General features: G+C 45.3%; 1 protein-coding gene across 1 annotated transcript in view; it reads left to right on the top strand.

Moving 5' to 3' along the window:
* Positions 1-16,252, top strand: part of HMCN1 (hemicentin 1) — a 162,819-nt gene that overhangs the window by 15,029 nt on the left and 131,538 nt on the right. The window contains 3 exon segments of the mRNA XM_032697092.1: positions 10,373-10,443; positions 12,838-12,996; positions 13,538-13,660. Of these exon segments, the coding sequence (XP_032552983.1) occupies positions 10,373-10,443; positions 12,838-12,996; positions 13,538-13,660 (353 nt within the window).

Below are 16,252 nucleotides of genomic sequence, written 5' to 3'. Positions count from 1 at the left end.
GTGAGTGCAGTGCTGCAGAGGGGAGGCAGGAACATCTTGTGACTCCCAGTGTGGTTGTGAAGGGCTCCCAGCAGCCTCCCTCCGTGAGGGGAGCTGAGCTGGGAAGGACCAGAGGTGAGGCATTCCCACTGGTTTGGCCCCTGGGAAGGAAGGGGACACATCAGACTGTTGTCACCCCCGAGCTATTCTGGCAGCTCCGCAGCCTCTCCTCAGCCTGGCGCGGCTCCCTCCCTCGCCCGGGCTGTGGTGAGCGGTCTGGTTTCTCGGCCTTGGGTCCCCAGAGTCCAGGAAGAAGTTTATCCCTTACTTGAATGATTTCTGCTGCTTAAAAATGTTTTTCTTGGTGCCTTTTAGAAAATGACACAATTACAAATGATACAGGCACAAGGGAAAGGGATGGGAGAGAGCTGCTTCCAGCTGACTCGCCAGTTACCAAAGTAAACAGTGCTCTAATGAAGCTTTTGAGAGGCTTATCTGGCCATGAAAAACTTGCTATATCTTTCCTTTTAGATTGGCATTTAAAGCCAAACCACATATTTTTAAAAATAGAAATGTTTCAGCATCCTCCTCTGCCCAGGTTGGCTCTGTCAGAGCAGCTCTTTTGCAGTCTTATTTTCTGCAACTTTTTCCCAGCACCATCCTGTACAGTAGAGTCCTGCAACAGCTCAGCTTGGAAAGGGCCTCAAGAAATCATCTGGTCCCACCTCTCAAACAGAGTCTCACCAGGAGTTAGAAATGTGTCTGTTAGGTAGAAATAGAAAATTAACTATTTACAGTCTTCACTGTCAAAATTAACAATAGATCTTTGAAAGGACCAGAAAGTTCACCTTAATTTGGTACACCAGTAACTGCCCTTCTTTGAACATCTTTAAATAGATGCTTTAACTTCAACTAGTTGATGCCTCTTTATTCACAGTGGTATTTGAGGCATCACTGGACCCTTGTTAGAGCCCTGGGGATAATATACCCAACTGGATATTGTCAGAGTGAATAATTGGTGTATACAGACAGTGTTATCTGCTGTGACATTCCATGTTCTGTCAGCTGCACACGGATTAGTTCTGTGAAGTGGAGCCTTAGTCGGAATGATGCATGGAGATTTGAATTTACAGTTGTAATGCCTGAAAGGTTTGGGTTTCTAATGGTTTTACACTGGTAATCCTTCAGCAATTTGTTTTATAGTGGAATACTTGGAGGGGAGCTGGGCCCTGTTCTAACTGAAATCAATAAAACCTCTGTCATTGACTTGGAAAGAAAGCAGATGCATTTTTAGTAGTAAAAAGGAAAAAAAGAGTATTTTAGATACATAGTAACCTCATGCAGAATATCTGAGTTCTGTACTGAATGTGACACTTCTTTCTCCCAGCAGCAGGCCTCAGACTACTTGATTTTTGTTATATTTGGAAATCTCCATTCTCACAGGATGGCAGCTGGATAAATCCTAAAGCCTTTTGAAATGATGATGTCATGCACATGTATGTACATTTGTGCACACACACGCACATATGGGGTCATCTCCTAGGATGTTCGTTTTATTCTCCTAGAATTTTCTAAAAGAAACCTTTTTTCTTTCCTTCTTTGAGTTCTATTCAGAGACCAGTGACTTGGCATGAAAATTGGGGAGAATCTGTTGAGTAGTGTTTGAATTATGTAAGTGTAGGTAGGTCTGTGGTTAGTGTCTCACTTTTTCCTTTGTTTAGGGCTAATTGGCTAATTCTGTGGTTTGTTGATAATTTTCTGAGCAAAATTTAAGTCAATAACTTTTCAAGGATTGTGTCTGGCATCTGGAGGCGTTTTAGCTCAGTCTTTACTTTTTTGTGTTTCTCTTATCCTCTGTGAGGAAAAATCCCTAAAACTTACCTCACTGTGTGTGAGCTTTGTACACAACAGTCGTGCTTTGTCCCAGGTCATGGAGCTGCCTCTTGTCAAAGGAGCCTCCACAGGCCTGTCCAAACATGATAAACCTTACTGCATCTGGGAGTTAGGTGGAGGGCCACTGAGATGAGCAAAGGGCTGGGACAGCTCTGCTGGAAGGAAAGGCTGGGAGAGCTGGGGTTGTTCAGCCTGGAGAAGAGAAGCTTCAGGGTGACCTGACTGTGGCCTTGCAGGACCTGAAGAGGCTACAGGAAAGAGGGAGAAAGACTGTTTGCAAGGGCCTGGAGGGACAGGACAAGGGGGAATGACTTCCCACTGCCAGAGGGCAGGGTTAAATGGGATATTGGGAAGGAATTCTTCCCTGTCAGGGTGGGGAGGCCCTGGCACAGGTTGCCCAGAGAAACTGTGGCTGCCTCTGGATCCCTGGAAGTGTCCAAGGCCAGGTTGGATGGGGCTTGGAGCAACCTGGGCTCGTGGAAGGTGTCCCTGCCCATGGCAGGGGGTGAGACAGGATGGGCTTTAAGGTCCCTTCTGTCCCAAACCTATGATTCTGTGATGATGGAAAAACACCCCTTTTACCATGTGAAGACATGACCACAACATGAGCCCTCTAAAGAACAGCGTAGGATTAATATGGGAACATCCTCTGGGAAGTCCTTGTTCCCATGGTCTCTTGGCAGTGTGCAGCACTGCTGGATTAGTGCTGTGGTCTCCATGAAGCTCGTTAGGAGAACGGCTCCCTCAGCAAACACGGGCTCCTGGGTTATTACTAACCAGGAAGGAGCACCGTTCCTGCCTTGGGATCTCACTGTGTGCTACAGAATGTCTTTCCCCTCATCCCACACTGAGCAGGATTGGATTGTCCTGCTCTCAGGATGCTCAAGTTGCTCTTGGTGACTTCCTTTGCTTCCAGAGTCTGTTTTTGTGTAGCTGTGGGTGCTGAGTGCATTAGTAATTCCATATCCTTCAGGAAAGCAATGTGGCTGCAGTTCCAGCAAAAAAGAGCCAGTTGCTTTTTCAGTTTTGCTGATGTCTCATGATCAAAAAGCTGACTTGGCTTCAGTAAGGTAGCCCTCTCCAAGGATCTTCCAAGTCTCTTTGAAGGAAGTAATCTGGGACTATAATCTTCCAGGCAGCAGAAGTTTTTAATTAGCCCTTGTAATTGGACTCATCTATTCTGGGAAAATAAAAGAAGCTGCGATTTTCTTTCTTTTTTGCCAGTCAGCCTCTGGACCCCTCTTATGGTGAGATACATTTGGGGACATGGCAGGACCCAGAGTTCCATGAGGCAGGAGGAGGAGCTTTAGGGATGAGGTCGTGGTCCCCTGCAGTGCCAGGAGGCTCCCGACGGTGGAGCTCAGATATTCCCGGCCGGCAGCAGCTCGAAATCAATCTGTGCTGGATGTCACAGTAAATAAGTTCATTTTGCAATGCAATATTAAGTATAAATGATGAATTAAAAATGGAGTTTTCAATCTTATTTTATTTGACCTCAGTGTGTTGAGGTAATCCATCCCAAAGCAACCCCGTGAAATGTGTGGTTGCTTTCATTCCTGCCCGATTCCGCAGGGCAAGTCCCTTCTCCAGCACTGTTACAAGTGCAGGAGGAGCACTGCCAAAATACACAGGCCCAGAGATGAGACAGAAATAGCCCTGGCCTGAACTGGAGCTCAGTCTGGAGAGGGAATTGGAAGAGCACTGTGAGCTGAGTTTTCTTCGGTTTAGCTTGTTGTTAACAAGGGGAGATAAACACAAACAGAGCGGGAGCTGATGGGAGCTGATGGCCTTCTCAGCTGCTCCGTGGAACAGCTCCCAGGCTGTACAGTGAGGGAGCCCAGCCCTCAGCAGCTGCTTGTCCTCTACTGTAAGCTCAGGCAAGCACATTCCTCAAAGCTCTTTCTTCCCTTGTGTCTGCTGGTGCCTTTTGTTGCTGGAAAACGTCTGCACTGGTGGCAGTGCTGGGCAGCCAGGCCCAAAGCAAACCCTCTGCACACAGAGAGCTGCAGGAGCACGGACAGCAGCTCTGTATGGATTCAGTGTGCTGGGAAGGAGCTCAGGCTCTAGGCTTGGGTGTCAGGGACCACCTGGCTGTAGGAGCTTTCCATCACCTCCGTGGCTCCCTCAGCCCTCTGGCCTCTCCCAGGGTCTGTGGGCCGAGTTGCCAGCCCTGTGATTTGGGCACCCCCCCACGGGGGGCTGGCCAGAGGCAGCTCAGCCCCCCTGGCTGCTGCCCCCGTGGGACAGACCTCCGGGGCTGCTCAAAGGACAACGGGAGGGAGGATCTCAGGGTTCGGCTCGTTTGCTTGTCCCTGGAAAGGGGAAAAGGCCTTGCTTTGGGTCAATCTTTTTGGGACATTTAGTAGCCATGATAGCCATAACTTGACTCCATGTGATTAAAACTTAAAGTATTCTGGTCTCTTTGCCTCTTAGTTGTGCACCAGGAATAGACCAAACCTTCTAGAGGGGACGTTCAGGTGGATTATTTCCTCAGAACAATAATCAACCTGTAGTTCTACTTAATCCAAACTTTCTTATTTGAGGCCAGAGGGAGCAGGTTTTGTGTCTTCCATGGTGTGATGCACCACTCGTGCAGGGGGCTTGAGAAGCTCTGAGCCTGTTCTGTGCACCACCCATTTCAGAAAGAATTTGTGGCAAATCTGGATTTATTTGATCCATCTCCGGGTAGAGGAGGTCACTCTGCACACCCTGTGGTTTGTGCCAGTAGCTCTCAGAAGGTGGAGTTAACAGTGAGCTGGGCCAATCTGCCCCAATTTGTATGATTTGTCACTGCACATGGCTAATAACTGTAAGACAACCACACTTGAGGCCCATAAGCCAAACTTTGTGCTTGTTGCAGTAGACAAAAGATGAGAATATTAGGTTTTATCCACTGTGGGTCCAGTGAGCTTTTCTTTCCCAAGAAATTAAACATATATCATACTTTTTTCTTTTTTTTTTTTTTTGGTATTGTTGTTTTCCTTAAAAAAAAAAAAAGTCACGGGCTCATAACTGTTATAACAATGGGAAATAATGATACAATGGGGCACTTACTAAGGCACATTGTTACCAACACTTGTGTTAGAATGAAGCCCAAGGCTTTGCATTTGGTCTTTTTTTTCTATACAGTGTTTGTTAATACTTTTCTAGCTTATATTTTCAGAGTCAGCTGCTTGGTTTTAGTAGTCTGTGATAGAAGTTTGCAGTCATTTTAGTTACATTAAAACATAATGGTAAAACCAATCCAATCCTCTAATGCTGTGTATATTTATCAGCTGTGAGGAACAAAAATAGTCACTGCCCAGTGAGATGGCAATTCAAAGTGTTTTATTTAGTTGTACCTGTGTGATGGCCCTGTGTGATGAGTCCTGGGAAACACTTCCAGTGGGATCTGCAGCGGGGGAAGTCCTGGCCGGCAGGACCCAACTGGTTGTTGGGAAATGAGGGGTTTGTGCTCCTGTGCCCCCGGGACAGACAGCTGGGGAGGAGGAACCCTGGCAACACTGATTTCCTTAATCCCTGGAGGGAGCTGCTCCTAAAGGTCTGCAGAAGAATTAGAGGCAGAGCTTTACAAAGAATTGGATACGATCCTCTTCTTTCTCTGAGGGGAGCATTAAATCAGACAAAGCTCAGTGCTCAGCACTCTTTAAGGAATAATTGTACACCAGTTTCTTTTGGCAGTGATCTTGCTTTAAGCATTTTAGCTGTCCCAGCTGATTATTCCCAATCCTTAAACATCTCTTTACTTGTGGTGAAAATTATTTTTCATATATATATAAATGGGCAGGCAGGGGTGTGTATGTGTATATATGAATATATATGTCTGTGTATGTATATATGAAACCCATGTTAGTCTCTTGATCTCCAAAACTGTCAGAATTGCTGTAGCCCAGTGCTAAACTTGCCAGTCCACTTAACAAATAAAAAAGAACGTGAAATATAATGGTCACTCAGGTTTACAAAGTGGGGAAAACTTCTTCTTAGTGAACTGTAGACTATGTAATGAAGAAATAACTGAATATAAATTATTAGTGCTGTTAAAATATCAGTGGTTTGCTGCTGTTCTGTGGTTGGTTTTGGGGTTTGGTTCTTCCTTTCTTCTTCTTTTTCATTTGTAGTGTTGTAATTCTGAAGAATATATTTCTTTGGAAGTATCCAAAGGTGTGCAGATTTTTGTGGGGGATCTCTTGTTTTATTTATTTGTTTATTTATTTTTTAATCCTGGATATGGTTTTGCATTAGGGAAACATCCTTGCTGTGAATTAGGAGAAGGAATTCTGTGGCTGAGAGTGCTCCACAGGACTCAGCATCTCTGCCAAAATTCCTTCAGCTACCAAGTATCAATTAGAGCTTTTTTTTTTCCTTCTGGAACAAACAAATGCAGTGCTCTGAGCTGATGAGAGGTAGGCAAATGGCTTCCATATTCCTTTGCTAGATGTCCTGGAGCCCCCAGCTGTGCCGAGCAGACATGTGGTGCAGATGTGTTCCGTGGGCAGAGCAGGGAGTGCCAAATGTGCAATCACCCTCAGTGTCAGGATGGGCCATTGTGTGTCCTGGGGAATGTGTGGTTTTCCCAGCTCAGCTTGTACATAAACATGGGGCCATCTGAGGTGTGGCACAAAGCCATGGAAGAGCAGCAGAGCCTTTAGGAATGGCCAGCTCACCACAGGCTTTTCTCCTTATTTACAAAGGAGGTGGTTTTGACCAGATGTGCCCTGGAAAGGAAGTATCAAAATCCTAATACTCCGTTTTATGTTGTCACAGTTGTTTAATTCTGTAGGTACAAGCTCAGACACCACCGTGGCTACGTTGAGTTTTGTGATTTCAGTTTAGGAAATCCAGTCTTTGTTCCAGAATGTGCAGCCATTCCTTTAAACATTTCCTTTCTTCTGCTATTAGTTTATGTGTGTGTGCAACACCAAGTCTTGGATCCCAGGTCAGTCTGACAGAACTGACATTTATGCTGTGCTTGGCAGACAAGAGAGTTGAGCTGCTGCCTCACAAAGCCTTGAAGCCTTGCTGGGGCTTTTTCAGGTTTTTCACCTTTCCACAGTCCCCTCTGGAGGACCAGGAAAACTTTGGAGTGGTGAGCACTGAGGAGACCCCCACAAGAAACTACACCAAACATTCTCATATAGGTGCCTAAAATGGATTCATATTTCAACATCAGAATGGAAAACCACACCTCCCCATCCCTGGAAGTGTCCAAGGCCAGGTTGGACGGGGCTTGGAGCAACCTGGGCTGGTGGAAGGTGTCCCTGCCCATGGCAGGGGGTGGGATGAGGTGATCTGTAAGGTCCCTTCCAAACCAAACCACTCTGTTAGAGTATTCCATGTATCAACCTTTGCCTAATGAACTAGTGAAGTTAAAAGAAGTGTTATTTTCTTCTGCTTGTAGTGTCTGAGTGAATACTCTGTATTTGGAATGACAGGTTTGCAACTCCGCTTGATTTGAGCGATGTCTGATTTATGTCATGTGGTCATTGAGACACGGGGACATTTTGTATGTGGAGCCAATGATCTTGGAAGTCTTTTCCAGCCTAAATGGTTCTGTGGATCTGTTGTGCAGCCATTGCACTGAGCTGCACTGAGCCCCTCATTCTGTGTCCAGAGTCACCACTGAAACTTGATTTATACTTTACAAGTTTTGAGGTTCTTATTGTATTGGTAATTTAAGCCTCTGTAAGAACTTTCTGGGGTGTTTTGTGAGAGAGCTTGCCATTCTTTCCAAGGGTCCTTTTTGGAGATAGCTCCCAGCTGGGAGTTAGGTCTTGAGGGAATGGTGTGTGGTTGTGCCAGGACAGGGTCAGGTTGGATCTCAGGCAAAGGTTCTTCCCCCAGAGGGTGGTTGGGCACTGCCCAGGCTCCCCAGGGCAGTGGGCACAGCCCCAGGGCTGCCAGAGCTCCAGGAGGGTTTGGATGATACTCTCAGGGACAGGGTGGGATTGTTGGGGTGCCTGTGCAGGGCCAAGAGCTGGACTGGATGGTCCTTGGGGGTCCCTTCCAGCTCAGGACAGTTTGTGATAAACTTAAAGCACTTCTCCCAGTGTCCTCTCCCTTTCTCCCTGCCGAGCCCTTCGAAGGCCTGTGTTCCCCTCGCTGCTCAAACAGCCCTGCTGGGGCTGCACCTTCAGGCCACGGGATGAGGGTGAAGGACGATGGAGCTGGTGGAGGCTGTGAAGGCAAGGACAGCTTTTTTGGCAGGCAGGTCACTCCTGCTGGTGGCACAGCTCCTGATGCAGGTGTGTCCCAGGGCAGCTCCTTGCTGAGCTCTCAGCAGAGGGCAGCTGGAGCCTTGGTGTGATCCTGCAGGGAGCTCGGCCAAGGGCAGGGCTTGGCATCGCAGCCAGCCCTGGCTGCCAGAGGGGGAACAAGGCCAAGCTCGCAGCCCAGCCTACCTGAGGGGCTGCTCTGGCTTAGCTGCAGTAGTGTTGCTTTTCAGATCTTTATTTTATAGGGGGAAAAGGCCTTTCCAAAGGATTTACTGCTTTAGATTGAAAAACCTAATCCCTCAACTGCTGGGAGTAATGGAGCCAGCGGGGTTGTATGGATAAACCCAAGGCAGTGATGTGCTTTACAACAGGGGTTGTCAGGGGAGAGATTTGAAGCAAAACAATTTGGAGGGAGCTTTATTACAGGTGCTGGCTTCAAAGGACACCTGAAGGACAGTGGTGTCAGGTAGAATGGGAGGAGTGGGATGAACTGTGGGAAGGAACGGTGAGTCCTTAGAGCAGCTCTTTTGATCATAGTGTAGTATTTTAGTACATGACATGCACAGATAAATTGACTCACAGCCATACAAAAAAACCCCTCCCTAAGACAGTTTAATGTTCTAGGAAAGGTTTTGTGTGATCTCTTGGGTGCCTTTCAAACAAATGAAACCCTACACTTAGCAAAAGGCACTCGTAAATAGAGCCCCCCCAGCAAACAGGGGTGTGTTAGAGTAGACCTTAGTGATGGCTGTTGCTGAAACTGCAGTGAAATAAAACTTTGGACTGTTTAAAGCAGAAAAATGTGTAGATTATATAGAAGATAAGTGCACATTAACTTTTATAGAGCTTGGAAAGCGCTGTGAGGTCTGCTGAGGCAGCACTTCCCTGTGAGCTGCAGCTGCATTGAATTGGCTCCGCTGCACTTTCCTGCTTTGCTTTTCCCCTGACAGCACAATTGTGCCCCATTTGGTCTGCAGGGACTCAGCTGATCCCTTTGAGTGCTTTGGGCACTCAGCTGGCACAAATCTATTCACTTGTGTGCGTGTGTATATTTATTTATTTCTGGCACAGCACCCAGGCCCTGCTGAGCTGGGTGGGGGCCAGTGCTGGCCCTGGGCAGGAATGCAGGGCACCAGTGCCAAGGCACATTAAGGTGCACAGGCAGGAAATCACAGCCACAGGAATCCAGCTGGCTGCAGTCACATTGGATACCATTGGGAAGGGAGCTGTTGGAGAGCCAGAGGGACAGCTCAGTGGGATTGGGAAGTGCTCACATACCTGCTGCTGTCGCTTACACACCCCAGGCCACTGCAGTTTGATGTCCTGCCTTTTCTCCATAGACAAAGACATGGAAAATGTCACAAATAGCGTTGTTTCTGCTTTGGTTCTTTCTGCCAGCTCCTGCAAGGTACACTGGGGTTGGGTACTGAGCTCACACAGGGGTTTTCCAGCCAGAGGTATATAGTTTTTCAGGGAAGAGATGTGGCACCTCTTTTTTTTTTTTTTTCCTTTCTTTCTTTTTTTTGCACGGGTAAAGTTACAAAGGCAGTATGTGTGTTTTGTCCATAAAGGCCCCCTCATGTTTACCAAGAATCACAGACTCATGGAATGGTTTGGGTGGAAGGGACATTAAAGCCCATCCAGTGCCACCCCCTGCCATGGGCAGGGACACCTTCCACTAGCCCAGGTTGCTCCAAGCCCCATCCAACCTGGCCTTGGACACTTCCAGGGATCCAGGGGCAACCACAGCTTCTCTGGGCAACCTGTGCCAGGGCCTTCCCACCCTGACAGGGAAGTATTCCTTCCCAATATCCCATCTAACCCTGCCCTCTGGCAGTGGGAAGCCATTCCCCCTTGTCCTGTCACCAGTCCCTCTCCAGCTCTCCTGGAGCCCCTTTAGGTACTTAGGCTGCTGTAAGGTCTTCCCAAAGCCTTCTCTTCTCCAGGCTGAAGAGCCTCTTTCTGGAAAAATACATTATTCCTTGGTCCAACCACATTTGTTTTGGGGCATTTGTTCCCTTCTGATTACTAAGCAATGAAATATTTGGTCAAAACCAAAGGTGAAAGCAAGAAGGCTTTATGTGCCTGTAAATGTTTAAGACTCATAGAAGCTGGTCATACTGGAATGATATAAAGCTACTAGATTTCAAATCACGGGTTTCAGTGCTGGGGGTCTCATTCTCAACTATTCCTTTCTGTTAATGCTTTTAGTTTCATTTCTTTAATATCAGAGCCTTTTGATAACTTTGTGTTTGCCTCATATTTTCAATTTATTTTTTTCATCTTAGAAATCGGTCCAGTGACAATAACCACAGATCCCAAGAAATTTCAATTTGAACTCAGGGAGCTTTATGTTCAGGTGAGTAACTTCTTTGTGGTTCTAGCAAAGACTCCATTTCCTTATGCTAATCTTTTCTCTTGTGCTGAAATTCCTGCTACAAGGATTCCTGAAGGTGTAGCTCACTCACCTCTACCATTTTACCTGCACAAACTGTCCTCTTTCTGTTCTCTGGTCATCTTAATTTATGCCCACTGCCCTGGGGAGCCTGGTCAGTGCCCAACCACCCTCTGGGGGAAGAACCTTTTCCTGAGATCCAACCTGACCCTGCCCTGACACAGCTCCAGCCGTTCCCTCAGGTGATGGAAAGAAAGGGAAGTACTGGAATGGAATTACCCTGACTGGCAGAAAATATGTTCCTATTGTCTTGTCTTTCCTCAAGCAAAATGCTCCTGACCTGTGGAAAACCTTGCTGGAGTCAGCAGTGCCAGACAGGCTGTCCCTTAGACACTGGCACAGGGTGTAATCCCTGCAGGAGCAGATTGCTCGAAGATTCAAAGTTGGCAGAAGGTTTGAATTCAGAGAAAACAATAGCTATTATGCTTTCCTCCTTCGTGGAGAAGTTTAAACTTCAAAACTCCTTCCAGATGTTTTGTTTTCTCAATAGTTGTGGGCAATACAGGCAGCTGTTTCTAAAAGGTACATGATTTAGATGAAGCTTTTGGGAATTTCAAACTCTGTTTCCAAGCGAGATGTTTAAAAATTGCTGCCTAACAAATTTGAGGTTTCTTTCTTTAATGCTGATTGATTGCATATTTCATAATTACTTCCAAGATGTGCTCATTCAGCTAAATGAGGGCTGGTGTAGAACCTGATCCTGGGTTACCTGTGTTTGACCTGGAATTAACTGGGAATCATTCTTATGGACAGCATGACAAGGACTTGGACCTGGGCAGCAGTGGCTCCTTGGTGTCTCTGTTTCTTTAAGAGTTAAGCAGATTTTTTGTGTACTCCAGCATTAAATTTTCACAATGGATACTAATTTGCATAAGCCCTATACTGAAATCTTGTCTGTATAACAATCTTTTAAAGTGTATTCCCACAGCTGGAGTGCTATGTGGCCCTGGGATACAGCTGCCAATGCACTCATGTCAGCAGCTGGGAAAAGGCCTGATTGGAGCATTGCTCAGTGCAAAAATGACAACTTCAGGAATAAAAGAGTATTCTGTAAGGCTGCTGGTAGTGCTTTTTTATTCAGATCCCAGGTTTACCCATTTGTGGGTGTTTACAATGCCATTTCAGAAAATAGGTATTAAACGGGGGGATAGTACAGATGAGCTCAGCTGCCAATCTCCATTTGGGTGTGCCTGTCCAAACTGAAGGGAAAAGGAGGCTTGCTGGGCTTTCCTCACCTCTGGCTTTCCAGAAAGCTTCACAGGGTAATTGGAACCATATTTAATTTGGAGAGAAAGGCAGGAAATATTGAATGGAAAATTTTCTTATTTGTTTAAAAATAAAGGCAATACAGCAGGTTAAATGGTAGGAAGGAATCCTTCCCTGTGAGGGTGGGGAGGCCCTGGCACAGGTTACCCAGAGAAGCTGTGGCTGCCCCTGGATCCCTGGAAGTGTCCAAGGCCAGGTTGGACGGGGCTTGGAGCAACCTGGGCTAGTGGAAAGTGTCCCGGCCCATGGCAGGGGGTGGAACTGGATGGGCTTTAATGTCCTTTCCAACCCAAACCATTCCACGATAATGATGATGATGAGTTGTAGTTCCACCCAGCTGCCTTTTGAAAATGCTCTTCTACATCATGGGAACAAAAAGAAATTCTCCCTAGAATTTCAGGTTGTCTGGAATCTGCCACTTGCTTTTCCCATAAAAGTAAGGCCAGGTGCAGGAAGGACTGACATAAAAAGAGTGATGGTTCTTATATGACTTCTAGAAAGAATAATGGTAAAGTGCTTATTGTTTAACAGAGATGAGGAATTTATTGATATTCCTGTTTTAAAGTGGGATTAAGAATACTGATAGATTAAACTTGTTACCAACATGAACATTTCATTGAGGACAACCAAAATTCTCTGGTATGAGGGGCAGGTTTTTATTCTGGTTTGTGTGTCTGTGTGAATGTTTAACATCAAAACATAATTTTTGATGGCATCTCAAGAATTAAAATTCAGGGCAGCAACTGCATTACCTTTTCTCCTCTTCCTTCCCAGCACGTGGAGATTGTATATACATGTGTGTGAAGGTGGGTTGGGGTTAAAAATAAAATAAATCAATTTTATATTTCTCTTCCCTTTGGAATTGTCTGTGACAGCACCCTGCAGCAACCACACCATCCTTAGGGTGAAAAAAGGGAATGAATGTTTACAAGTTAAGGAAGTATCTGTCTTGAATGTCCCCAAACAGTAACAGATTTGGCATGTTTCTTTTTTCTTAAAAAAATGCTTTGTTTTTCTTCTACTTGTGACCAGGGTGGTGGAGACTGTCCAGAGATGAGCATTGGGGCAATAAAGATCGCTCTGGAAATTTCCCTGCCTGGTTCCTTCATCTATGTCTTTACTGATGCCAGATCCAAGGATTACAGACTGACCCACGAGGTGCTTCAGCTCATCCAGCAGAAACAGTCACAGGTACAGAGGATTTGCATTCTGAGCTGGTTTGTGTTATTTGATGCCCTCTTTCCTTGGTGACAAAGGGTAAAATTCTCCTGTGTGAGACTCAGTGAAGCCTTTTTACAGAACACTGCATTCAAGGGCCTTTTTTTTTTTTCTTTTTTCAAATAGAGAGTTACCTGATCTGGTTGAAAAACAAAACCAAAAACCCAAACTGAAAGGGATATTCCTTTTAGTATTGTAAATTGAACAGTGCAGCTGAGTCTGATACCAGTATATGTATTCTTGGCCAGCTTACCACTTATGTGGATGTTTTTATATTGCTGTAAAATAAATATAGTGTGAAGTACAGGGCTGAGAGATGAGGATCAGTGTAAGGGGATTCTTATCTGTTCCTTTTCTTTTTCATTGCCTTTTCCATCAACCCTGAGTGCAGTGATGCTGTCCTTTATGCAAAGTAATAAGCCCAGCCCAAGTAATACATTCTTCTGTTGTCATTGCAATGTTTTCTACAATATGCCCCAGGTGCCAAACGATTGAGTCTTTGTTTTCCACCCAGGTGGTGTTTGTGCTGACTGGGGACTGTGATGACAGGGAGCACGTTGGATACAAGGTCTATGAAGAGATTGCCTCCACCAGCTCTGGTCAGGTCTTCCACTTGGACAAAAAGCAAGTGAATGAGGTAACTTTGCCTGAGCTCTGCAATGTACAGAGAAAACAAGGCAGGGGTTATCCTCTAAGCCTTTAAATGACCTGATCGTGGGTTAGGGAGCAGAAGGGGAAATTCTGAATGCCCTGCTCTTGGTATGTGGGCTCTCTTCTACTTCTCCCTTCCTTCTTTTTCCATTTGCTGTATCAGGATGCAGATTTGGGACTTTTACTGATGTCAGGGAAGTGTGCAGTGCCATATCTAACCAGGACCTCCCCAGCTTCCCTCTGCCTGTGCCACAAAGCTTCCAGGAGGAGAGCCTTTAAAATAAGGAGTGGTTCTGGGCTCCTAGAAGCCCAGTGGCTTTTCTAATCAGTATGAGAGTTCAGTACCAGCTCTAAATGAGCATTTTGTTAGCAAGCAAGGGATTGCTAATTAGCCTGGAATGTTCCTCACATTATGAACTCTCAGGTTTCCATCGATGGTAACTTTTAACTGAGGTTATTGTTGCAGTACTTTGCCACCTCTGCTGGTAGCTGTGGTTCCTGACCCACAGCCATGAATGACTATTTTCTTGGAAAACTCCAGTGGGTCTTAGGCAGAAATGAAATTTCAAAAGTGCATGAGAAAACAATTTGGAGAGAGATGAAATCACATGGTAGTTATCAGGAGAGCTGGAATTGTTTATAAATGTTGTAAACATTCCCCTTTGAATTCCCCCCGCAGGGAACGACTAGGTGAGGTGTTTTAACAAAAATTTACTCTGGTTTGTTCCTTTTTCTTTCTTTCCTAGAATTTGGATAGTGACAGATGTTGGAGATAAATTGCAGTTTCCTACTGTTGTTGCCTAGAAAAACTGATGTTCTTATTGGGAGTGATAGAAGCTGTTGGCAGTGATGTGAAGGTGATCAAAAGGAGGAACTTCCCAGAGGATTTAGATAGGTTAGAAGTCAGAGGTAAAAGAAATCAGCTGTTGGGAATGTGCAGTTCCTGACCTGAATTGTGGTATTATTTATGTATGAAGGGTAAAACTTGCCTCTGTGACACTCCATGAAATCCCTTTATACAGGAGGGATTGTGATGGAACTGGATGGTCTATAAAGTCCCTTCCAACCCAACCCATTCTGTGATCCTCTGGTACTGCCCATGGGAAATGCTCTTTGCTGGGACTAAAGTTTTAGGATGAAGCTTTTGTTTGATTGTTTTGGTTTTGTTTTCTTCTGCTTTTGGGAGGTAGAAGTGAGCAGAAAAAGCCACTTGTCTTAAGCAGTGTAAGAGATTGCCTAAGGTGGAAAAACCCCACGAAATCACTTTCAGAAGTTTTCCACAATAACTGCCAAACAATTTGCATTAAAACCAAACCCCAAAGCCTCTGAAATAATTTCAGTGATCACTGACCTCACATAAAGCTGTGTCTGGGCTAAGGGACTGTGACAGTGAGTTGACCCAATTGCTGTGATCCCATAGGAAACCTTCCCTGCAGATTTCAGTCCTGGATCAGAAGTGCTGATTTCAGGGGGTGGATGCAAAGGGACAGATCTTGCTGTTTGTGGTGCAGCCTTCAGGCAGGACTCAGCTGAAGTAAAACCTGCCCTGCTTTGTCTCTGAGTAGCTGGTGATGTGTAAAGAATGCAGTTTATAAATGCTGAACACACTCCCCGTTGGGGGCCTAGAGAGAGCTAAAGCTGGAGTGTGGAGAAGGAACAGCTCCACAGTCACTGAGGGAACCCCCTGCCAAACCAATGCCTTGTTTTGTTCAAACATTCTTGGTTGTTCTACCCCCAAAGAACCCAAACAAAGCTATTTTTAGTGTATAAAGTTTCAAACCATTAATGCCTGCTCACCCTTTGAGCATTAAGTGGAGAATGAAGCAACATTCAAAGCTACAAGGAAACACAGCAAAACAAAACTTGATACACATCCAATGCTCGTGCACTGAGCAGGATAAGAAAATTTAGTGCCTTTTTTACTTCTGAGAAACATGTTCTGATTTCAAATACTACAACTGACTTGGGCAAAATTTTCGTTGATTGGGTTCAGCCCAGCAAAGCATGAAATACATAAGTATCTCCACTTATCTGATGAATGCAGCTCATCTAAGAGTCTGTGAGGAGGGGCATATTTTGACAAATTTGCCATGGTTTCTATGCATTCAATTAATAAGAATATTCTTAAGGTCCAAAGCACAATTTTGATTTCGTTATCTAAAATTCTAGATCTCCTCTATACAAAGGAGTGGTAGCATTCTCATTTTGTCCCCAATGTCTTAGAAAGGTTGTTATGCTTTTTTTATCAAAGCACTGGAGAGGTGTTTCTTTAGGGTGAGCTTTCCTTGGCTGCTTTTGTAGGCTCAGGGCTTAATTTGCTGCAATTGCTCAGAATTAAAATGCACAGAGAATGCCCATCAAACAAGGGTTAAATTCTCCTACTAAGAGCAGATCCTGTATTTTCATAACCATGGTACTAATTTTGACTTGAAGTTATCTGACCCCACACTTACTTATTCCCCTCACAATGAGTGCTATAAGGAAATGCCTGCAGAGGGTTCTGCTGCAGTGCAAAAATAGGTTTATTAGGAGGTTTATTAGGCACTGGTGGTTCAGGTCACGTCTCCAGGTCATTTTG

This window comes from Chiroxiphia lanceolata, chromosome 9, assembly GCF_009829145.1.
Source record: "Chiroxiphia lanceolata isolate bChiLan1 chromosome 9, bChiLan1.pri, whole genome shotgun sequence".
Classification (NCBI taxonomy): domain Eukaryota; kingdom Metazoa; phylum Chordata; class Aves; order Passeriformes; family Pipridae; genus Chiroxiphia; species Chiroxiphia lanceolata.
This window is presented reverse-complemented; position numbering and strand designations above follow the sequence as displayed.